This window comes from Leuresthes tenuis, unplaced genomic scaffold, assembly GCF_036924035.1.
Source record: "Leuresthes tenuis unplaced genomic scaffold, fLeuTen1.0.hap1 SCAF_9, whole genome shotgun sequence".
In the NCBI taxonomy this organism is placed as follows: domain Eukaryota; kingdom Metazoa; phylum Chordata; class Actinopteri; order Atheriniformes; family Atherinopsidae; genus Leuresthes; species Leuresthes tenuis.
This window is the reverse complement of record NW_027325363.1, coordinates 32,428,436-32,454,217: the sequence shown is the minus strand read 5'-3', so window position 1 is coordinate 32,454,217 and position 25,782 is coordinate 32,428,436. Positions and strand designations below refer to the sequence as shown.

Below are 25,782 nucleotides of genomic sequence, written 5' to 3'. Positions count from 1 at the left end.
CCAGTGGCAGGACAATTATGTAACAGCATTATGTCTCCCATCAAATCAGAACATTTGGAGCAGCATGTACAACAACACAATCATTACATCAAGCCATTTTATCTAAACATTACCCAATAATGTTCAAAAGTTGATTTACTTAATTATTCTGGCTATTAGTTTGAGTATGGGCATATCTCTACATTACAATGCTCATTTTTAAACAACTGTCCTGTAGATGCAACTTTGTCACATTAGCTTTCTTTTGGAGTTATGCTTGGCTCCACCTGATAAATGTAAGTATTTATTCTCCTTTTAATCAGGTTTAGTCAAGACCTCCAAAGCAAAACAGTCATTACATGTTGGAGTTGTCTGCTGTCTGTCTGGAGGGCTCATGAGGACACATTCCCAAAAAACATGCCGATTAAAGCAGTGAAGCTGAACTGAACATCAAAATGCTTTGCAGGCAGAATGATCACTACGTTTTTTTCCTGTATTTTGCTTTCAGTAAAACCAATTTTTAATTCTACTTTTTAGCGACAGTTTTAAATAAATTTGACTATTACTGAAATTATACATCAAATTATTATCCGAGTTACTTCTCTTGGAATACACAGCCTCCCTCAACTGCAAAACTGCCCAGCACCCTTTCCAAAAAACAGAGGGTCTGTTAAACACCCCCAGCCCCCCGCCTTGCTGTTGACAGACGGAAGGGGGATACTCTGAGTGTATGCGTTTGTGCATCATCCACCCTTTTCCCTCGTCTTTTTTTGTTCTCTCGTCACATGAAGTGAGAGATCTGAACAGCAAACCCCTGGATAAATGTTTTAAAAGCCTCTGCTACCACTGATACAACTGCATAACTGGTAACAGTTTTACCATCAGGTTTGCCTGTCTCAGTACTTGGGTTTTATAAGAAACATATCTGGTTCTTCTTCAGTTTATACATAAAGTTTATTTATGAGCTGTAAGTGTCATGATTGTGGATTCGCAGCACCCACTCATTGACATTACTGACCATGTGTTTCCAGACTCATCGCTCTTCCCAAAGGCGCTGTAGGAGCCGTCATCATGTTTGAAGGTGAGCTCCCTCTGATATCCTACAACACACAGACAGAAAGCAAAAGCGGGATATTATATTTAGAATTCAATCTTTTACTTCTAAAAGAACATTGTATTTTAGTGCTGGAGGACGTGTCACTATTGATTTTAGTATTAAACTGGTTGTACACTAAATGTCTGAAACTACATCATCATATCAGTTTTACTGAACGAAGCACATTCTACAAACTAGGCTCATATTGTTTTTTCAGAATCAAGACGTAAAATCAGACCTTCACCAGCAGATTTACAAAGATGGTAATGCCCATACTTTAACAACAAGCATCGGGTTGTGCACACTTGTAAAAGGTTCATTCACACACAAACAGACATGCTTTTTTCATATCTAAAGTTTGAACCATGTTGTGGGTTAGCATTGTGGAGGAGTACAAATGTGCCATAGCAAGATTGGATATGACGCTCAGAGAGTCCAGAGATCCCATCATCAGAGCCACTGCAACAACTGTAACAGCAGGGAGGAAGCGAGACATTGTGGGTATTGCCCAACATGGCAGAGGAGGACTTGGGTTGGTGTACAGAAGCCACAAATTGGAAAAGCGCTACACTAAAGGAATGCCAGCAACTGGTGGTGGAGGAAGTACGACATCAGGAGTAAGCAGCTGGGTGTGCCAGCGCAGTCATGCAAGCTAAGCAAGGCCACTGGATGAAGGGGGGTGGAGTGGAACAACATAAGATGAAATGCAGTGACCTGTTGAGCATAACAGCAAACAGAATCAATCATCAGAACCAATCTCCAACTCGGTTTGGAGAGGATTAAGTTTGTCACCTTTGTGCAGCTCCAGCAACCCTCAAACAGATCCTGATAAGTTGCAAGGCAAGCTTAACACAAAGTAGATACACTTGGTGCCACAATCAAGTTTTAAGGTGCTTGGCTACAACACATGAAGACAAAGAAATGTCAGCCAATGCCACATGTCTAAATACTGCTCATATGAGAAGGAGAGAAACAGCAGACTAAGCCCTCCCCTTCCTACGCAGGCCTACTAGGCACAGCAAGGGACTGGAAAATGTGTATTGACCTACACCAAAAGCTCACCTTCCCACCTCACCTTCTCTGGTCCAGCACCAGGCACTGTGTCTTCATTGTTGAGCTGATGGTCCCCTGGGAAGATGCCATCGATGAGGCATTTGAAAAGAAGGAGCAGTGGTATGCTGGTCTGGCAGCAGAGGTAGATCAGCTTGGTTGGAAGGTGAGAGTGCTCCCAGTGGAAGTGGGTTACAGGAGCTTTGTGGCCTTCTCCACCACAAGACCGCTTAAGGAGTTATGCATCAGTGGGCGGGCGCAGCGGTTATTAACCAAAGAACACTCCACTGTGGCTGAATGAAGCAGTCACTGGTTGTGGCTGAAACAAACAGATGGAGTATGGGCTGCCCAAGACCACTTCAGGCACCAGGCGACACACACCCAGGTCTGATCACACCGAGTCCTACTAGCAGATGAAAGAAGTAGAAATAGTTTTATTGTAGAACACCTGATAAATGTTAAAATCTAAGTGAAGCACAACAAAACAGCAGCGACAGTAATGAACTCCTTGTGTGAGCCCCACCAGCCATGCCTTAAATCCTTAGTTTCACAGGTGAAACTAATAAAGCCAATAAACAGTCAAGCCCAAAAGCTTTCGCGCTGCCTCTGCAAGGCCACTGAGGATGCAGAGGGCCATTATTAACCTACCGGTAAAAGGTTTTGCGCTGTTTGAGGAATATGACAACGTCTCCAATTTCATCCATGTAATGGTAGTTACAATTTTAGTTTATTGTCCCTTCATGTCCAAAATGTAATTCAACCTGTAGGATATATCTAGAACCATCTTTCGTATGCACCACATTTGCAAGGACAGCAACATTACAAATGACTTTGAAAAAGCCCTCAATGCTTACCGCTCTCCAGAAAGCGTCTTGCTTTCTCCAGGATTTTCTGGGTCAGCTGACCAGTGCTGTTCAGATAGTTGAGGATGAAGATGTTGGGAGCAAACAGCACCATGTTTTGCTCCCCGCAGCCATATGGCATGGCCAGGAGCTTGTCCAGGTTCTGCATGGCTCGGCCCATCAGGTCACCTACAGAAGCAGAAATGGAATAACAAACACTAAAAGATTCCACTCTGTACAGATTTTTCACTTGACGGGTTGGAAGCAACGTACACTACGTCTCAATAAAAGAGTACAAGAAATTCCTTCAAAAGTCTCAGTGTAGTATAACTAACCCAGTACAGAGACAGATGCTCTCTCTGATCCAGCCACAAATCTTTCAGGCAGCAGAAGAGAGATGTTCTTTTCCACAGGTCCCTCTGGCAGGAATGAAATTGAAAGAAGTAAGTTAGACTTCTTTTGTTCTCTGGTGTAAGTCCATTAAATAAAACTTAAGACACATTAGTGATATTTTTTTGCCAAATCAATTAGTATTTTGTCTGTCAATGTGCCTGAATATGCACATGTTGGTTTGTGCACACTCACCTGCAGGACACAGCAGAGCATTGTGACTGACCATCTGTGGTGTTCCTTCAGGCTTTCGGAGAGACAAAGAGCAAAGATGATTTCAAGATGGAAGCAAATGGTAACTAAATCAGTCATTGATGTATAACAATATAACAGCACTCATGTGTCCATTACTTTAAACAAACCTTTAATAATGATGAGAATAAACTAGAACTAAAACAAAATGTGTATAATGATGCTAGACTCCTCAAAACAGAGTGATATAATTCTTTGGATATCTGTCATGACTCATCATACATTACATTACATAATACAGTCCCTGCACTGGCTGCATTTCTTGTTTCCTGGATTTTAGAGTTATTTCTTTGCATTTTTGGTACGTTCATTTTGCAAACCATTTTCAGTTGAAAGAGATAAAAATTCCTGTTTAAAATGAGCTTTGATTTAAACCAAGAGTTTATACGCTTGTAAAGCTGGTCAGGCATATTCAAATCCACTATGCTTATTTACAATACAATTAAAAAAAATAATGGTTGGTTAAAAATATAAATAATCACATAACAATTCAGTTTTATTTGTATAGCGCCAAATTACAACAAATGTCATCTCAAGGCACTTTAATAATATAGTCCAATTCAAGCCAATTGAAGTTCAATTCATTGTAATCATAATCCAATCAAATCCAATTTCCTAGCTAAGGAAACTAACAGATTACACATAATTGCATAAAATTATGTATTATATAATATAAGAATATAATTAAAATATTGTTAAAGAACCATCCACACTGCAAATCAACCTTGTGCTTTACATATTTGCACCAACTCATAACATGTTAAAAAAAATGTACAGTGATGTGATGTTTTGTCACGTTTGGTACTGACCTCCACCAGTAGGGTGCGGATTACTGTGTCGATTTGGCCCACATCGGGGACAGTGGCCACTTCGTTGCCACACAGTTCTTCGGTCTTCAGGGCCTCGGCGCTGACCTTGAAACTCACCCTGCCTGTGTACACACAGACAGACTCAGTCTAAAACTGGGCTGTAATAATTACTGCTCACGACTTCCCCGTCACACAGTGTGTACAGAGACGGCAAGACAGCTTCCCATCTGCTATTCCACCCAACTCATTATCCTCCATCCTTCCTCTGTGTTTTCCTTCTCCTCCTGTTTACCATCACATTCACCCTCATTAATCCCCATTTGTTGACTTATTCCATCTCTCCCCCATACAGCTCCATCTCCCATCCCCTCTCTTACTTCCTTCACACAGCCCACAATGCTTCACGTGGAGGACAAGTACAGATCAGCCCCTGAGGGAGAGGTTTCTGAATGTTTCGTCAGAGATACTACCTGACTTGTTAGTACAAGTGATTGTCAGGATTCCTCTAGGGGGGAGTTAGAGGAAGTTTGACATTCATCTCATCTCCATCCCTCCTGATGGAGGCTGATAGAAAGCCTCTGCTTTGAGGCCAGGCAGCATTCCAACAAGAGGCGCCGTCTTCAATTCCAGCAGTGCAGATGCAACTACTATCAGTGCTCTTCATAAGGTTTAATTAGCGTCTTCCGTTTCATCTTTAAATCAAAATTTAAGACCATATCTGATGGAATAAACATATTTATAAAAAAAAATATGAAAACTGCATTATATTGTTTGTGATAATAGTTTAATATTCCCTTTTTGGTTAATGAGAGCTAGCTGACACAATCTGAGATCAAGTTCAATTCAAAGAGGGCCCCCAAAGATTAGTGTCCTCATTTCAGTTGCGAATCAAATGTGCAACATTCACAATCTCCCACTCTGATCCTGAGATATGACGTTAGATGTTGGCCAGATAGGTGTTTTCACAATCCAAAGGGGTTTCGCAGGGTGTTTTAAGTCAAAGCAAAGCTGATATTCTGGATGTAAAGTGTCATTAATTCTTCAGAATACATTGGAAATTTGCATAAAATGTATGTCCAGAGGCATAATAATGTACAGTATATGACCTATTATACAATATGTCTTGATGAAAGGCAAACGGGTGTATCATTTCTGCTCAACACTACCTAAAGTGGTTGGAGTCACAATCCATGAGAAGGTCCTGCTCTCTTCTCCACACAAACATACTGTGTATTGGCAGTCATGACAGTTTCTAAAGGTGAACTGGTCAGAATCAGCCAGGGTTACCTTCACCTGCAAACAGATACAAAAGTAAAACATACACAGTGTCAAATGTTAATATGTCAACTCAATGTTCCATGACATCAAATTATACTTGTATACGTATGTGTGTACATATTGAGTCATCAGGCCCTGCTCAGTGGAACCAGCTGCCAGTTTGGGTTCCGGAAGGAGACACCCTGTCTACCTTTATGATTAGGTTTAAAACTTTCCTTTTTGATAAAGCTTATGGTTAGGGATGGCTCAGATGACCCTGAAACATCCCATAGTTATGCTGCTATAAACCTAGACCACTGGAGGACCTCCCATGATGCACCTCTACTCACTCCACTCTCCATGTACATACATATATATTGTTGTCATTAACTTGTGTTTCTCTTTCTCAGCAGGTATCCCTGGCCTGGTGTCCACTCTTTCCTGTCCTCTCAACCCCCAGCTGGTCGAGGCAGATGTGCACCATTTCTGGTTCTGATGGAAGTTTCTTCCTGTTGAAAGGAAGTTTTTTCTTTCCACCATCACCTTATGGTCACCTGTTAAAATGTGTTTATCAAAACTGACAAATGTCCAACTCTGTTGAAGCAACGATGCAAGTTAAATTCATGTAACTGGCATAAAGTTTTTTTTTTAAAATTAGGATGCTTTAACCTTATGTGTCAGGATTGTGGAAAGGTAGGACCCAGATACAGCTCTCTTAGTTCAAAAAAGGTTTATTTACAAAAACAGGGAGCACAGCAGGAACGAAAGGTGCGGCGGAGCCGGATCAAAAATACTTAACTGTGAGCAAAAAAAATCAAGACTAATATCCGAAAGACTATGGTAACAAAACTATGACAAAACAAGACTATGGCATGGAATACTATGAAAAACAAGGCAAGACTATGAGGCAGGAAAACCAGACTTATCTTTGTGCGACGCATGGAGGGATAGTGAGGATTCTGCAGCGACTGAAAGTAAACCAGGAAGCTAAATACTGTGAAGGGAGTGATCAGTGACATGAGGTGCAGCTGTGAACAATTAGACAAACTAATAGAACAGACTGTGACATAACATAAACTGATGGGCAGACTGTGACAATATGATGACCCAATACCTAACATCATCCCTATATGAAAGACTATGCAAAGAAACACAGCACCAGTTAAAGTACAGACACACCATCTTATTAACTGCTACATTTAGACCAATATTTCACACTCTAAAAAAACTCTAAAAAAGATATAGCATCTCTAGGAAAATTAATATTTACCATAATGCACTTGGAGAGATAATTAAAGACAGTGGCTTTGAGTGTGAACACCTCCCCTCTGATGACAGAGTAAGGCAAAGTGAGACTGACAAAGAATGGCTGGAAGACTGTAAGTCCAATGTTGGGTGACACGCCAAAGCCTAAAGAGGAAATGCAGAAAGCTCCAGCTGCCCACTTAGTGATGGTGTCAGGGACTGTCTTCTCCATAACCACTGATCCACTGTCACTGTACAAATAGACAAGCAACATTCATATTAAAAGTATTTTCCTTTATTATTTATAAATGAAAATAAGAAAATACTTTAATACATATGAGCAGATCTCTTGCAATTTTGATAGGTGCCTAAGGGAATGCTCAATCCTTCATTCAGTAAAAGTACATTTTAATATACCCTGTACCCAAACATTTTGCAAACAAATATGGTATTTTCTAGTCTAGCTGACCACTCAAAGCGCTTCACTACATGCCGCATTCACCCCACTCACACAGCACGTCTTAAGATTCTTAACTACGTGCTTTTTTTTTCTAATCATTCATACACACATTCATACCCCAGTGATACACTGGGGAGGCAACGTGGGGTTCAGTGTCTTGCCCAAGGACGCTTCGACATGTAGCCTGGGAAGCCAGAGTCGAACCACCGACCTTCTGATTGGTGGGCGACTGCTCTTCCTCCTGAGTTACAGCCGCCCCTCATGGATAATTTTATTATACAGAAGGCATGACCAAGCTTTCTTATTTTCCAAACTAAAATAATTACTGATTTAAACAATCCTGCCAAAACAAACTCCTGATCAAAATGCACAAATGCTTGGAAAAAAAACTTGTATTGCTTTAATCCTGTCAATATGCATTATCATTACCCCACAGTAACTAGGTCCCGTCTCCAGGAAGAACGTTCTGACTGTCTCCTTTTTCTCCTCCTCTTTACCTCTCATTGTGCCACCTGGACTCAGTGGCATCATTGTTGAAGGTCATTGGAACAGAATACTCTCTGTCTAAGAAGAACATAGATTAAAAAAAAAAAAAAATCATTACACCACTACACTTACCCAACAGAAACAAGCTCCCAGATCCAAGTCTCAGGGAAATATTTTCTTATAGTTTCCTTGGTCTTTCCAATGCTATCTCCGTCAGGCACAGATATTCAAAGACTGAAAGAGCATATAATTTACATCAAATTTACAGTGTTATAGAAGGTCCTTTTGCTGGTGTGTCATTATGAATGGACTTAAAAAAAAACACCACAAAACATCTAATCAACTCCAAGTAATTCTGGGCAGTGATACAGTTTTTTCATGTCAGAGTTTGTCACAATTTTGATTATAAAGATAGAAATAGAAGAAAATTTGATTGAAGCTCAAACTGCTAGAGATCTGGAGACACAAACTGACACTGACAGAGATGAAAACTGAAAAGAGAAATGCAGAAAAAGCGACAAAGAAGTAGCTTAAATACATAATGTATGAATTAGCTCAGGATTAAGTGAAGGAAAAGAAAAATGCTGGTTAAAATATACATAAAAAGTGTAGAAATGGATAGATAGAATCAGTGATGTCAGTTAATTATATTTTTGCCTAAATGTGCAATGCAATGCCTGCTAGCTTCCCCTACAGCTAAAACAATGACAACATTTGTACTTTAAAGATGCTGTAGACGTCATCCTTCTCTCCGAAGTAGAGCGAGCGCTTTCTTCGATCACTGGATGAAGCATTAATCTCGGTGTCTGGTGTTACTGCGAGTTCAGGTTCTGGTTCAGGCACTCTAAATTCTATGGGGAAGCAGGGGTACGGCTCAGAGTCCTCAACCTCTGTGAAGTATCCAGACAGCTTCCGTATGGGCAGCTGGTTGTACACCTGTATGAAGACACACCTCAGCACATGAGTCTGGGTAGATGTGAAAGCCTTTTCTCATCTTTAAAGCACAGGGTATTATGCCATTTACAACACAAACACATGTCACAGTGTTGGTAAAGGTACAGATGTTAAAATGGGTCAAAGATGATAAGTGTTGTACATAGTCAACGGTAAGCTCCTGCTCTGACTGCAGCAGGAGGAGAGCACAGGGAGCTTGGGTGAGCCTGCAGATTCAGTGTGGTCTCCCCTGCAGGAAGCTCCTGGAGAGAGGAGAACTTGAGGGACACCTGCATAGGAAATACCAAATGTGTGAAAATCATGTCTCATGCTCATTGAACCACTCTTTCACAGTTTGAGCCAATGAATCCTTGCATGGTCATCTTGGATAAAGCAGAGTCCAATCTTTATTAATGTAAAATTTATGAACCCAGTCAGTGGAGCTTACACTTTTAGAAGCATGAGTGAAATCCATTTTGTGCAGATATGACAGATGCCTGAAGGTAGCATAAAATGGTCACCCCCCTGGTTAAAATGATTAGTAACTATTTTCTGAGGACCATAGCTATTTACTAATGCAGGAGTCACTATGGATATAAACATTCCCCATAGAACAAAAATTTAGCTTGCATTCATAATACAAACGGGGTCTTCGATTAGCTTACAACTTTCCACATATTTCTAAGAAAAGTGGCAAATAGTTACAACTTAATGTAAAAGGATTAAACCTTTCCAGCATACTAAACTAAAATCAGTGAAAGAGGCAGCTGAATATTAGAATTACATCACAAAACAAACTTTTGATGAGAGAGTGAAAGGCCCCAGCAACTCCAACTTTTCACCAATGGCATACCTCTCTCGGTCAACTAGCAGCATTTGAAAGATTGTCGTACAGATTGCTGAACAGAATAAATCACTTTAATGACAAGAGGGCCTGTTATATTTCTCATATAGGCCTTTGACATACCCAGCTCATTGTGTTGACTTGCTTGACGTGTTAGTAATGATGTAACCTTATACTTATGTCTTTTGTTCGCATCCTTATTATTGCTGCTCTTATTTAGATATTTTCTTAGTTGTTTTTTTCTTCTTCTTTTTCCTTCATTATTTAAAGGGGAACTCCGGTATTTTTTAAACCTAGACCTTATTTCTGGCATGAAATAGATTTATCTACTCACCTAGAACAGTTTGGCAAAAGTCGGCGTCCTTCGGAAGATATTTAGATCACTCGCGATCCGTGTTTATCCATATAACGGGAAAGAGCAGGGCATAGAAAATAATAAATATCTAATATCTAAATAAGGCATTATGTGTCTTTATTTCACCAATACTTTAAGCCGAATGAATGAACGAACGTGTACTATAGCTCTGTTAGCTCATACATGCTGTTATGTGGCTACTTGCAGCTATAGGAGAGCTAACGGAGGGATTTCTACACTTTCTACATTTATTAGGCTAAATTCCTGGTTATAGCAGGTAATGATACAAAGAGGGGAAAGGTAACCATCAATGAAAGATCAAAGGCTGACAATCGTTTTAGAGATTCTCTCATTTTAAAAATGTATATACATAAAAATAATACTACTAAAAGCACAACTGGACAAGAAATTGACAAGAAATAGTGTACAAGACTCAAATTGGCACACCACTTTTTTGTTAATATGAAAAAAAAAACAATGCTTAATTTCTTTGCTACAAACAAACTGTGTTTCAAAAAGAAAAACAGAGAGATAATACTTAAATATAGAAAGATAATCTTGTAAAAAAAATTCACACTCATTTGAGGTGGCAGAAGTTGATTATGATGATTAGGAAGTTTTATCCCTCATCAAATCAATACATGAAACTAATATCTGTAGAATCGCTAATCTATTTTTCCAACATTCTGACCTTTGGAAATTGTTCAGATACATATGTTCTTTTCTGTGCTTGTTTGATTTTTGATACTTAAAATCAAAGGAAGTTTGGATGATTTTCTTCATAGTTGTGAAAATTTTGATCATAACAGTGTTGCAAAGTGCTGAACAAGAAGTGATAAGATGAGTTACAGTAACAAAAATGAATAGAATAATAAAAAGGTAAAGGTGACAAAATAAAGGTACCAGATATTGCCAAAAGCTCTCCATCCATTGATAGTATTAATTACCTTTAACAGTACGATAGGATTATGGTTGTTACTGAGTATCAGTTTTAATGTGTCATTTAGATGGAAACTAAGCTAGCAGACAAAGCAACACTGGGCTACACACATACCCAGAAACAAAGCTAACAGCACCTCTGAGGTTGTACTTTCAAAGGATTCTGTAAGCAAGTTGTCAACCTAAAAAGTATACTGCTTATGTGCTGATCTTAAGCAGATGCATTCACTGGGGACCAAACTTTTAAGAATCAACACTACCCAATTACTTTAATAAAGGTGGGGGGGGAAAGGATTTCCTCAAAGACCACTCTTTATGTCATTAGAATTCTTCCTCTGGTCCCCAGTGGTATCTAACTACATTTCACAGTAATAGAACCTTTGGAAAAATGTTGTTTTTACAGTTCACACTGCACTTTGGTGAGTGTGATTACCTTTCCCTCAAATGGAATGCCAGGCTTGTATGATGCAGGTACATTCTCAAAAGTAACTGTTCTGATCTGACTGCTGAAGCTGGTCCTCTCGCTGCCACTAAGAATGACTCCTAGATGGTGGTAAACATACAGACCACAGTTAATCAGGAACGGCCAATTCAGTGAATAAGACGTGGGTCCCTGTCAGCCTACCTGTGCCATATTCCTCCAGCTCAGCGGTCACCTCAAAACTGTCAACATTTATGTTCTTGTCACGGAAAAACTCCTCCATGTCCACAATTTGTGTAGCGCATCCGCTTTTATCCGTCTAGAAGATAATCAAACAGGTGAGTTGAAAAAAATTTTTTTTTTTTTTTTTAAAAAGCACAACTAAAGATGATAACCAGTGACAAGTTTTGAATACTCACAGTCAGTTCAAACATCTTGCACATGGTTTCTGGGTGCGGTACGTGCCAAAAAAAAAACCAGCTGCTAGTTCTGCAAAAGTTTGCCTTTACTGAACCAAGAACTGGTTTCCCATACGTATATCTGCAGGAGAGTGAGCAGAAATACAGAGATGTTGTTTGTTCTGCAGATTAAAAGCCTGAATTTACACTGAAGGTGATAAGTATTATGTGACAGCCATGGTTCACCAGGTAGTGTTGACATCTTCCAACCAGAAGGTCAAACCCCAGCCCCTAATGTAATGTAATGCTAAAAGGATTATATGCATATGAGCAGGCACTAAAAAACATTTTGTAGTGTCCTAAACAGTTTGGACACTACAAAACAGTTTAATTTGTGGACAATGTGCATTCATTTTTACATTGGTCAGGCTTTGTTTAAGACTATTAATTAGCAGTTCAGTAGCAAATACTTGACAGTTGTCGTTGTTATAATGAGAGTCAATAAGCGGAAATATCAACGCTAGCAGGACTCTTCCCTTGTAATCAGTGTGACAAACAGTAGTTTCTGCACCACAGTTGATGACCCAGAAAGTCCCATCTGGAGGGAATTCATCGTCACACTAGCCAGCTAATAAAATAGACTAACTGACCTAGCTCGAACTACGACTGCTGCCACTGACCTGCACCACAGACTTATTTCCAAAAACAGTTCAATTAATGAAAGAGTAGAAAAAAGTGAATAGCTGTATCATCATAACTTGTACTTCCTGTGACATTACCATAAAAACAACAAAAAAGTACTCATCTACTTTTAATAGCTATCATACCAATAACCATGACTTGACACTCACTTTCCACAAATCTTCATCATGACCTCTTTATCCAGGATGGTTATCACATTGGGCAAGTGAACCTTCACTTCATACTTTGGCAAAACTATAGCAATGGAAACAGAAATAAAAGTCAAGTGAAAAAGTTCAAAGGCAGTGTTTTTGTGAATAAAATGTACTTCTTTTTTAAAAAAAAATCAAAACGGCATCTTGCCTTTTTTTTTTCCCCTTGTCCTGTTCAGCATTATGGCAGCAGAATTGTAGTCTGAATACCTTTGATGCCAAACAGATTTGCTTTGCCAAGGGAATTTTATAAATGTAAAGCTCCCCTTGTTGTCCATTTATTTATTTCTGTTTACAATATATAACATGTAATAGAACTGAACCGGACCGGGGGACAAGGAAAGAAGAAGAGGAAAGAAGAGGAAACAGAACAAAAATAGAAACAAAAACCAGACAACCAGCTGCTACACCTGTAAAAAACAAAACAGACAACAATCCATGGCCTCTGAGGGGAATCCAGCCTTAGCGCCACCAGGAGCACCTGAAAGCAGACAAGCAGAGAAAAAACAAACACACAAACAAACAAAAACAAGCACAAGAAGCGGCAATCGCATACAACACAGCTGTGGATATAGATGACCTGAGACGACATGATAACACATCAACTGCTTAGCGAGCTGCTACTGGGCTAATGAATGTGTGTGTGTGTGTGTGAGAACATGCAACACCCATGGCACAGGACCTACATGATAACCGTGCTTAGTTATGAGTGTATAAACGTACAGGGCCACAATCCACAGCCCCCCCCCCCAAGCAATCAGAAGCAGGCAGAGAGGGCCACAAGACCCAGGCCACCAGCAGCCCCCACGGAGCACAGAACCCAGGAAGCCCACCGCAGGGACAACCACGCATCCACCCAGAAGACTGCAGAGGAAGCCCCCGGACAGAGCCCCCATAAGCATAGGGCAGAGGCCCTCCGGGAGCCAGGGGCAACAGCCCACCGACCCCGCCAGGCCCCAGCCGCCCAGACATGGGCCGTGCACTGGACCCGGGCCCCGGGAGCCCGAGCGCCCCCAAACCCCCCGGCAGAGGCCCCACCCAATACCCAGGAGGGCCAAGCGCCCCAGACAGCCACACAGTGGGTCAGCGCCTGCCCCAGCGCCCCTGGCCAAGTGCCCTGGGAGTCAAGACGTGCCCACAGGTGGGTGAAGTCGCGAGCAGCGGGGAGAGGCAACGCTGCCCCCCCCCCATCGGGAGAAGCACAGGCAGGCCAGGCGACAGCAAGTCCCAGATCCAGGCCCAATCATCACCACACACACTTTCACGTCCCATACATCCACATGTCCTCCCTCCCTCAACTCCGCTGGGGTGTAGTGCAGCGGGCACACCAGGGGGCCAGCAGCCCCCCAGCCACCACAGACCCCGAACTAGCAGAACAATTAATTAATCCTCCTGGCCCCTCCCGCCCCGAGCAGCAACCAGGAAGCAGGGGTGTGGGAAGAAGATCTCTCCCCTCACCCTTCTGGCTCTTCAATATTTTCTAATAGTGAGCGATTAAAATTGAGGGGCAGCCAAACTTGTAGAACTGGGAGCACGGCCCTCTGGGCAGCCTACATACCCAAAGAGCCCCGCCCACCAGATGCCACTCAGTGTAACCACCCCCCAAGACCTAATGTGTGTGTGTGAGTGTGTTTGATAAGTAGTGATGTCTAAGGTGTAATTAAAACAGGGGCGGGGAACTGCAGAGTGCAACCAAAGGGGACCACCTACGTGGCCCCATCCACTACACCCCACCGAACACACACGCCCCCAAAACCCTTCATGTGTGAGTGTGTGCTGTGTACAGGAGCCAGAAGGGAGAGGGGTATGGGGATATACACCGGGGGAGCTACTCTCCCCCGGAGAGGGCAGCCAGGGACTGGCTGCATTAGACATCCCCGCTACCTGGGAGCCAACCCAGGGCAGGAGGGGCTGATGTCCACCAGGCTCGGGGCCTGCAGCGACCATATTCCGGGAGCTATTGTACCCCCAGAAGGTACCCATCCCGCCCCACCCCACCCCGGAGGACCTCTACAAAAAACAAACAAACAAACCACCCAGTCACACCAGTCGCAGCAGCCCGGGCCTGAGACCCACCATCACCCACCATTTTTTTTTTTTGCAGTATGTCAGGATTGTTCCAGATGGGTGTAAGCTTACATGGGACAATTGAAGACTTTGTTATTTTAAGAAATTCCCACCAGGCTGTCAGAGAGGTGCTGATGTTAATGCTTTTGAAACATTTGTGATTTTTTACGTTTTGACTAATAAGTGGCAGGTCAGAGATTTCCAGATTATGACACAATGCTTGTTCTATATTTATCCATGGTTCATCTATTGGGCTAGGTTTAAACCATTTTGATATATACTGTAACCTATTGGCTAAGGAATAGTGCTGAAAATTAGGTAAATCTAATCCACCACTGTCCTTGGTCTTCTGTAGGGTTTTTAAACTAATACGTGGTGGTTTGTTTTTCCACAGAAATTTGGAGATGCATGAATCTAGTGACTTAAACCAAGTAGCAGATGGTTTTATGGGGATCATTGAGAACAAATAATTAACTTTTGGTAGTATCATCATTTTAATGGTTGTAACTCTCCCCATAAGTGATATAGGTAAGGATTTCTAACGAGAGAGATCGTCCTCGACTGTCTTTAATAATTGCACATAATTTAGCTTTGTTAGCTCTGAGAGCCTGGAGGAAATGTTTATGCCTAAATATCTAATATTTCCTGACTGTAAAGTGATCGCAGGTATATTCTGGACTCTGCAGTTAATGGGCAGAACTGTGGTCTTAGACCAATTGATAGAGTAGTCAGAAAGTGCTGAGAATTTATTTATGAGTGTGATCGTGTGAGTGAGAGACGTTTGAGAGTTCTGAAGGAAAAGTAAAACATCATCAGCATAAAGACTTATTTTATGCTCAATATTTTGGGGTTGGATGCCTTTAATATTTCTATCTTGTCTGATAGCAGCTGCTAAAGGTTCTATAAAAATAGCAAAAAGTGAGGGAGAAAGTGGGCAACCCTGTCTTGTACCTCTCTGCAGACTGAAGCTTGGAGAGGTTTGATCATTTGTCCTGACACACGCATTTGGTGAGCTATATAATATCCTTATCCAGTTGATGAAGTGTGATCCAAACCCAAATTTCTTTAATGCTGCGAATAAAAATTTCCAGTTCACTCGATCAAATGCTTTTTCTGCATCTAGAGAGACTATTGTGGTTTCCAGGTTGTTGATGTTAGAATAGTCTATGAGATTAATTAGCATGCGAGTGTTAGTGGATGAGTGTCTACCTTTTATGAAACCTGTCTGGTCAGGATGTATGGAGTTATTTTTTCCATTCTTTTGGCGAGGGCTTTACAAATTATTTTGAGGTCTGCATTTATTATATATTAGATATTGGGCGGTAGCTGGATGGAAATATGGGGTATTTTCCTGGTTTCTGTAGCAGAGTTCATGTGTGGGGATAATCTGCCATTCTGCTTAACTTGTAATACCATTTTGTGAAATGCAGGTGCCAAAACAGTCTAAAATTCTTTGTAGAACTCTGCTGGAAAACCATCTGGTCCCGGGGCTTTGTTACTAGGCATATGTTGAAGGGCTTCATGGAGTTCTCCTATTGAAAGAGGTGAATCCAGAGCCATTGCCTGTTCGGTTTGTAATTTTGGAAGGTTGATATTACTAAGAAACTGATCTATGTTACTGTCTGATGGATCAGTTTGTGATGAATATAAGGTTTTATAGAAGTCCCTAAAAGCATTGTTGATTACATCGGGGTCATGGGTGACATTTCCTTTTGAGTCTTTAACAGAAGTGATTGTTGTTTTCTCTTTGTTTCTCTTTAGTTGGTTAGCTAGGAACCTTCCAGATTTATTGCCGTGCTCAAAGTTCTCCAAGCGAAGTCTTTGTATCAGAAACTGTGTTTGTTTATCAATAATTTTGTTTAGTTCAAGTTTAGCTTTTCTTAGTTCATTCAGTGTGTGTTCCTCTTTGGAGGTACTGTAGACAATTTCTAATGATTTAATCCTGAGTTCTAAATCTGATATTCTTGAACTTTCCCTCTTTTTCTTATTTGATGAAAAAGAGATTATTTTGCCTCTTATAACTGCTTTTCCGGCTTCCCAAAGAGTACAAGCTGACATTCCTGGTAGGTCATTATTTTCTAAATATACAGACCATTCCCTTTTGAAATAATTAATAAAATCAGGGTCTTTTAGTAATGATGTATTAAATCTCCAATTCCTAGCTGGTGGTGTAACTCTGTTATTCTTCAGTGTGATAGAAACTGGAGCGTGATCACTGATAGTGATGGGGTGGATTTTGGTGTCTGAAATATCCCTCAACAAGGAACTGCTAACTAAGAAATAATCTATTCTTGAATATGAGTGGTGTACCGGTGAGAAGAAGGTGTATTCTCTAAGAGTGGGGTGGTGGGAGCGCCAAGCATCACAAAGACCAAAATCTTTCATATACTGTTTAACAATATTCGTGGACTGCCAGTTCCGCTGACTTCCTGAAGTACTGAGTCTGTCTACTCCTGAGTCTAATACCATGTTAAAGTCCCCTCCTATGATGAGTGTGTTATCTGAGTGATCAGAGAGTGAAGTGAAAAAGGAGTGAAAAAATGAGGGGTCATCCACATTTGGACCATATATATTTGCAATGCATAAATTCATATTTTGAATAGATAAATTAACTATTAGAAATCTACCTTCTGGATCTATAACTGTGTTGTTTACGGTGAAATTTACTCTTCTATTTATCAGAATGGCTACACCTCTTTGTCTGGAGTTGTAACAGGCTGAGTACACATGAGGAAACTGTGCTGTGGTGAGAACATCAGCTACAGTCTTTGATAAATGAATCTCCTGTAATAAAACAATGTCCACCTGTAAATCCTTCAATTTATTGGAGATTTTTAATCTCTTCTCCCTGGACCCAGCTCCATGCACATTCCATGAGATAAACCTCAGCGTGGACATGCTCAGACTAACGCAGTGAGTGCTGGATGCTTGCTAAAAGCATCCCGTGCGTGTGTGTGCATATATGCTTCCATGAACATGCCATTGTTGGTGTTTCAGTTGTCAGTATGAGCTTGCTACAATATGTACTTGCGCTGTCGATGCTGTGTGGAACTTGATTGCGTGCTCTGCTCAAAACTCTATGTGCGCCATGCTTGTTAACATTACTTATTAAGGTGGAAACGCAGCGGGTTGGGGAAGAAAGACAGAATAGAAAAACAGTGCAAAAGAGTGGAAGTGTGAGATAGAAAAAACAAAAACAAACCCAAATAAACAAATATGAACTGCATATATCCTGTGCTGGTGAGACTGGCAGTGAGCTATATATTTTGCCTTGATAGATAACTGTGAATTGGATAGATTATTTCATCTTACTTATGTACCATCTATGGTGATATGATTTATACAAGTTAACGAATACAGATCACCTGGAGTTTAGAAGAGCCAAGGAGTGGTGTCCTGGTCATGGTACCTCTGCCCGTTGTTGAATAATTTATCCACCGCGATGACAGCTCGGGAGCCTCCTTCCATGAACTTTCTCCGGATGGGGAACAGAACTCTGCGTCTTTCCAGGATTTCTTTGGGAAACTGGTCGTTGACGCTGAAGTCCGTTCCTCTCAGCTCCCTGCCACGTCCCCTCACCTGGACCTTCTGTTGGAAATGCTCGAACTTGGCCACAATCGGTCACGGTCGGCGGGCATCAGGTCTCTTCCCTCCCAGGCGGTGGACTCGGTGAAAAGTAATGTTTTTCACTACATCTACTGGAAGTTTCAGTTGATTTTGGATGAAGTTTTTCACTGTGAGTTCAGGATCCTCGTCTGCCTGCTCCGGGATTCCAGAAAACACCAGATTGTCCCTCATACTACGAGCCTGGAGATCACTAATTGATTCTTTTATCCTCTTGTTCTCATCAGAGATCCGGCTCATTCCTTCGGTGAGTGATTTCACCGATCCTCTGAGGGCTGCGTTTTCTGCAGCCAGCGTCTGCACCTGTTGCTGGCTGAACTCCAACGACTCCCGTAATGCCTGGAACTCTCTGTGTAGAATCTCCAACAGAGACATACGGGCGTCGAAGCTGGATAATTTGTTATCGATCGATGTTAAAATGTCCGTCGAATCATTACCAGCTGGAGACGTCGCTCCGGGTGACTCTTCATTGCGACTTCTCTTTGAGGTTGAAGCCTTGCTGTTAGCAGATGGAGTTTGGTTGGTTTTCCCCATGACGATCCTGTCAAAACACTCGTCGATGAAATCCGTGAGGCTCTCCAGGCTTTCTTCACTGTACTCCAGTGTTTAGTTTTTGTTTCAAACGATAATATATTTATTTAAACAGTAGTTATTGGCGTAATTATAATCTTACTATATTGTTTGCTCTGTTTGAGGCGCGCCTTGTTTGAATCTGCCGATAGTCTCACACAATCTCGCGACACTCCACCCTCAATTCCTTGATGTCAAAGCTGTGGAATATTTGCTCTCCTTTGTCTGTCAAGGCAGCGATCATGTAGCTTCCCTGTACAGCCTCAGGAATTATAGGGTGTGAAAGGTCAAGTATGCCGCCAACAATGACCTTATCCAGCCACTGGGCAATGCGATTTGAATTTGGATCCTGCAGATAGTAAAGACACTAATATTGATTAAATGTTACTTCATTCTCCATTCTGATAAAGATAACAATCGGAATTTAGTCAGTTGACCTAATCTTTCATACAACTTTGGTGGGTTAAGTTTTGCATATAATCACAGTGCAAAGTTGTGAAATCTATTTGTCATTGGTGTTCTTGCACCGCATTTCTGGGAACTCACCATTCAAAGAAAAGATCAAAGTCAAACACAACAACTCTAACAAATGTTAGCTTCAAAAAAGAATATTGCAGTTGTGCTCTGTGACCTTCACATCATATTTGGCATTTTTTACCCAACAACCTTGGATTACTTTATTATTTGCGTTCTGTGTGAACTAACACCTTAGTATAAAAACTTTGTTTCAGTTGGGATACTGTCTTAACTGTAAAAAAACTAAATGCTAACCTTTGCAAATTGTTTCCATTTAAATCAACTAAACATAAACAACAAATATGCTGAACTGTTGAAAGGGAGAAATTGTATCATTCTTTGAAAGAAAATGCTGCTTGTTTTTAATTTCAGGCCAGAAACACCTTTCATAATAGGTAGGATAGGGCTTGTGTTCTCCCTATGCTGCTTCACCTCTTCACTTGAAAGACTTTGAAGGTATTTTGGCTCCACTATGGTTCCGACCGATTTTGAAACTCTTGCTTAAAATAGACATTCAGTTGATCACTAATCCAAGGGGTCCTTTTTGGTATTATAGATTATCATAGGCAGGATTTTTTCGGTGGGAGACAAGGCTGGATTACAGGCAGTTTCATTCATCCATTGGTTAGTTTAACTGGAATTAACTGAATAATGCCTTTTCTCTCCCTGTTCTTTTCTGCCTGCCTTTACTGCAAGTCTAAAAGGCAGAAAACTATTTTTTCCTCCTCAATTTAAAAAAAAAAGAAAAGCAAGTCAGCAGCTTTGAGGAGAAATGCCAGTGCCTTAGCCCTCTCAAATTCAGATAAATAGCAGCCATTTAAAGTTCTTACCTGGAGCGCCACTTCCTTGTACTGAAAAGAAAAGACACAATTAAAATGCAGCACAAAGAATCTTTAAAACACAAACACGCTATAAGTGCTATATCTTTATAAGTTAAAGTTATTGGTATAATTGGTATTTCTCAATAATATATGCCATCTTTTTTATCACCTAATATTGCTCATTCTATCAGATGCAAATATCATATCTCAGCCGAGCATTGGGAAAAATATTGGGTTTCCCAAATTCAAGATAACACAAAAGACATATTGGTATCTTCAACTATTAGATGTGTGATTCAGCCTGAAAGTGTGAAAAAAACAAAAACATGATGTATTAATTACAACTGATGTTGTCATTTCTAGCAACCACTTTCATCATCATTTGATATGGATTATATAGAGATACAGATTTCACATTTCAGACATGTTTTTATGCTCTCATCACAAATGGGAAAGAACTGTGCCACTATTGATTCAGATGTTTGGGTCAAATGCAGTGTGTGCCAAATGAACTCTGACGGCATGTTTATCACACTACTCCACACAGCGCTTCACACCCACGCCGTCCTCAAAAATCAACAAACAGCCCTACTTTCACCTCCCACTCTCCTGAACCAAAATAGACCTTGTTCTTCAGATTTACAGAGTACTTGCTGGAAATCACAGCCGATTATGAAATTCACAAGCTGAAATTATGACACACATCCTACAATTTATGAGAATTTCACAAAAATGAGCAGATTAAACATACCACTCGATCTACAGGGATGAAATTGGCATCCATGGAGACAATCCGGAATTGGACTTTAAAGACAAGAAAGAAATAATCACCACAAGTATAATTGTGATACACGCACAAGGTAATGCAGAATATTGTGAGTAAAATGGCACACTAAGTGTACAAACAGAATTAGACTTTTTTTTTTTTTTTTTTTTTTAAAAATCATACAATATACTGCCTTTTGAGATGTATACATGCATATTGGATCATGAGAGAAATCTGCTGAATTCCTCTTGATAACACAGACAAAAAGAAGGAATTATGTTTCTGATGGAGTGAGAGGAGAAACTGGTGTTTTACGAGGAAAATGGTACTCGTGCATTTTTTTCACAGCATGTTCACAAAACTGAGAGACAAAAATATCTTATTAATACAAGAAAAGTATCAAAATGTATTTCAAATCTAACACCATAGCACAATAGAATAAACTGTGTGCCATTTGATGTTGCTAATTTATTAAGATATCCTGCTAAGTTGCTACTGTGGGCCCAACATCTAACACAGAAATTAAAACAGGATACTAAGTAGTCTCAAAGTACAACACTGTGCAGAATTTTTGTTTCAAGTTCCACAACTGGAAAAAAAAAAAAACTCATATTTACAAACGCCAGAAAAAGAAAAAAAACTAAGACAGGCTCCCCTCAAACCCAACAAAACATGGAGATTTTTCGACAGGCAGTTTCTTTGGGTTGAGCCAATTACATTTTTAAAAAGTGCAAAGCTGATGGGATTTCCCCATTAATTTTACACAGATTTTAAAGATGAAAATGTTTGTTTTGTTTTTGTTAGGTTGTTAGACTTAAACAGAAAGCTGGTAGGACAAAGTGTAAGAGTTAGAGAATAACAGTCTGAAATATGCCTTTAGCAATATCAGTGTGTATCTCACTGAAAGTTGTAGGACAAAAAAGTTGAATGCTGAATCATTTAACAATCAAAGTTGTACAAACAGACTCAAATAAGGTGGTAGATCTTTGAATTCCTTCTGCTTGCACACTTTCAAATGGACAGCAAATTCTGTGCATGCTCCACAGTTCTCATCCGGGGTTTTACCTGCAAGTAACAGATGATGTTCCAAAATACAGAGAATAATCAAAAGGAATAACACCCTTCTTATGTGCTAAAAAACACACACAATAAAAAAAAATAAACGTGTAAAGCACATGGGCATATTGCTATCTATCTTAATGGGGTCTGAATCACATTGCTCAATAAATCGATTCCCCTCCCTTTCTTGTACAAGGACAGTACTCCTATTAAATAGTCTAGTCAAGCTACAGCCGTAAACATCTTGATCGGATCTACATTTATCTGTAAAAAATAATTAGATTAAATCAATTTATCAAAAACACACTGATGGGTTCAAAAATTCAACATTTTTTCTGCTTTGGATATTCCTTAAAGGTAGAAAACAGCCTCCATCCAGAAGTCTTAAGGAATCACCCTTTTTTCTGAGCACTGAATTTAGACATAATTCCTAAAGTTTTCAAATGGTGGCTCAGCATTATGCAGAAATAATGAAGTCGCTCAAAATTGTGCATGTGCAGCTGAATTGGTAAGCAGTGCTTATGTGGGCAAGTTGAACAGCAATACTGCAGCAAAGTATCATCAATTGCACCACACAGCTGGAAGCTCCAATTCTTCCACACACCATCCAAGAGGATTTGTGACATTAATCACCTACCAGTCTGTCCAGGTTTGTATATTGGTTTGTCAGTTTGGACGATATGGATGAAAGCAGGGGGCTCAATGAGGATTTTAGTCTTCTTGCTCATTTCATTTTTCGAGTTGCTCCCAGTCCAAAGTGCTACACCAATGGATGCAACAGTTCTGGACTGCACTGTAGGGACCTGCAATACCAGCAAAAACATCTTTCAGAATGGATTCTTCTGCCTGGTTAGCAGGCATCATACTAAATAGTGTCCTTGCAGTGGTAGAGTATGAGTGCTTGGAAGCAAATCCATCCGAGACAAGAAAACAACAAGAGACAGACTTCTACTAAATGAAATGTTACTGTAATTTTATAGCATATGGCGCTGCTGTTACATAACAATGGTCAAAACCACTCCCTAAAATTTTATACAGGAATGTTCACATGGGTGTTGTGACCCTGGTTTCTGGCAGAAAACGTGTTTTGTTTAGTTGCAGAGAGAAAATGCCAGACCAGTCCTGAAGCAGAGCCAAATATTATGGGGGAATAAGCTGAAACAAAGTGGTATTGTCACAGAGCTGATTACAGCAGGCTTCAATAAGGAGCAAGACCTGGAAGTTGCATAACAGCAGGCAGAGGTATGACAGAGACCAGAGCAGTTATTTACAGAGACCCACTGGTATTGACAGCTTCAGTCATGGCACATGATAACGAGGTATATGATGGGGCCAAGATTTATGTCAGTAAATGTGAGGGGCAAGAGGAGAGAAAACTACACAGTAACTTTGAAACCACATTTAATCTCTTCAAACATAAACAGTCATGTTCTACTCCTCTGACAACGGTAAAGCAAATACTGGAGAGACAAAAATGGTATTATTGTAAATTTGAAAGAACAAAAAAAGAGAACTGACCTGAAATTCGAAGCAGCGGTAGAAGTCATTTTTAACACGCTGCTCTCGGATGACACTGTATGTAGAGCCCACAGACAGGCTAATGGTCAGAGTGATGTCCTCCATGGGGCTGTGGACGTGGGCACACAAGATCTCCTGTTTCCCTCCTGTCACATGGGAGCTGACAGTCACTGCATAGATACTACATTAAGAAAAAATGAAAATAGAAAATTATGAGTGTAACGATTTGGACAAAACATTCTTAACAGAATCAGATTAAATTTGTTAGTTGTTATTGGTTTCAAGGGTTTAAATTATTTAAGATACTATATGATTTGAGGAAGAAACACTGAAAAATGTATTTAGGTATATAATCAACATTTTCAATAACAACTACAATGTGACTTTGAAATTAAAATCCATAATCATTTTACAAAAGTTTGCCAATTGTCAGGCTTTTCAGCCAAAACACATTAAAAGAGCAGCACCTTAGAATAGTTGAGCCGAGTAATTAAATGTACTGAAAAGTTTCCAGATGGGACGACACAAGCGCACGTACGCCCACCCACTGGTGGGACTGTTTTTTACTAATTGTATAACTACGGTGGCTGAGAAGTGCAAAACACATTTACAATTCAAAAAACACATTAACAAATTAAAAAACAAAATAACATTTTAAGAAACAAATTAAATTTTAGGAAACAAATGTATTTTTGAAAAACAAGTTTTAATTTTTAAAAACAAATTTACATTATAGGAAACATTTACATTTTAAAAAGCAAATTTACATTTAAGGAAACAACCTCACATAAAAAAAATGATGACAATGATGACCGTTATTGCGCACAATTTTTTGTCGTGTGTGCGAAAACTTTATGTTGTCCCCATGAGGCTGAGAACTGATTGTGGCATTATAGCAATATGGTGTAAACTGGCTGAAATTTACTCCACAAAAAGGCAAAACATCATATAGTTAGCATAAACTTAAGAAAAACAGATTAAGCAGTTCTTGCCATCAAAAATCACGCTGACTTTCCACGTGGGGCAGGACTACAAATTCAGTTGTTTGTACTAGAAGTTTGAAAATTTGCTTTTTAAAATGTAAATTTGTTTTTTAAAATCAAAACTTGTTTTTCAAAAATACGTGTTTCCTAAAATTTAATTTGTTTCTTAAAATGTTAATTTTTAAAAAATTGTAAATGTGTTTTGCACTTCTCAGCCACCGTACAGCCACTGCTGTAGCCCAAGCTATAACTTTTACTGACAACACAGGATGCAGCCGATGATTAATAAGATATTTTACTTACGTGTCATTGAGGTTGGCTGATGTCGCAGTTTGTAGGTGAATTGCAGCGACTGCAAATACTTGGAGGACAGGTGCCATGTCTGCAGAGCAGCGGGACAGCACGAGCAGATACGAGCAGAGGAGAAGGAGGTCGTACTTACTGCTGTACCCCCTGTGAACCGGACTCACAGACAGGGATGTGCAATGCATTAGCGGTAGCCTGGGTTGATGTCTATACCACCAAACTACCCCCTCCTTGTGGTTTACTCCTCCAAAGTTCGTTGGACATTTGCAGCCTCCTCCCCATTCCACAGTTTCACTTCCCGGCAGTCGAATCACAGTCGTGCCTGCAGCTAACAGGCCACTTTCTGGAGAATTTCACGAATGCACACTTTTCCGTAAGTAAGGGCTATAAATTACGAGGGTGGAAAGGTGAAAATACAGAGTCCACTGGCAAAAGCAGACATAATGCCCTTAGAATTTTAGTATGACAGGCCTGACTTTAACGGGCAAATAGTACTAAAGACAATAGAAATAACACAGTTCAGAGCCTAAGGGGCCTTGGTGGCTTCTTGCAGACACTTTATTTATTTATTCCTTGCACTTAAACTAAGTTCAACAATGTTGCCACAGGCCAGTGCACAGTATCTATGACTTTACATTGTCATGATAGAATTATACATCATATTGAAAATGTTTAATTTGGAAAGCATATTTAATCAAAAAGTGGAAATTCAAAAATGATTTAAAAATGCACTCACAAAAAGTTGGGTTCAGATTATGATAAAGCATATTTTTTGTGTGAGAGTTAAAGGGCATGTCCTTCAAATGTGGCTCACCTCGATCAGGCTAAAATATCCTGACTTGTTACACTGTTTGAAATTCAGGCACTGTATTCTCCCTCATCTCTCTCTCTCTCTCTTCATCT

The 25,782-nt window shown here is 40.2% G+C and overlaps 1 protein-coding gene across 1 annotated transcript in view; it reads right to left on the bottom strand.

The window, feature by feature from the left end:
* Positions 1–25,079, bottom strand: part of LOC140313661 (alpha-2-macroglobulin-like protein 1) — a 30,390-nt gene extending 5,311 nt beyond the window's left edge. Inside the window, 23 exon segments of the mRNA XM_072391657.1 lie at positions 998–1,079; positions 2,980–3,156; positions 3,303–3,386; positions 3,553–3,604; positions 4,419–4,540; positions 5,585–5,711; positions 6,946–7,171; positions 7,810–7,827; positions 7,829–7,911; positions 7,913–7,944; positions 8,313–8,322; positions 8,587–8,802; positions 8,991–9,089; positions 11,353–11,480; positions 11,563–11,677; positions 11,778–11,898; positions 12,608–12,692; positions 19,082–19,259; positions 20,257–20,277; positions 20,999–21,051; positions 22,710–22,875; positions 23,591–23,771; positions 24,877–25,079. Coding sequence (XP_072247758.1) covers positions 998–1,079; positions 2,980–3,156; positions 3,303–3,386; positions 3,553–3,604; positions 4,419–4,540; positions 5,585–5,711; positions 6,946–7,171; positions 7,810–7,827; positions 7,829–7,911; positions 7,913–7,944; positions 8,313–8,322; positions 8,587–8,802; positions 8,991–9,089; positions 11,353–11,480; positions 11,563–11,677; positions 11,778–11,898; positions 12,608–12,692; positions 19,082–19,259; positions 20,257–20,277; positions 20,999–21,051; positions 22,710–22,875; positions 23,591–23,771; positions 24,877–25,064 — 2,564 coding nt within the window. The 5' untranslated portion in view covers positions 25,065–25,079.
* Positions 25,080–25,782: the final 703 nt, after the last annotated feature.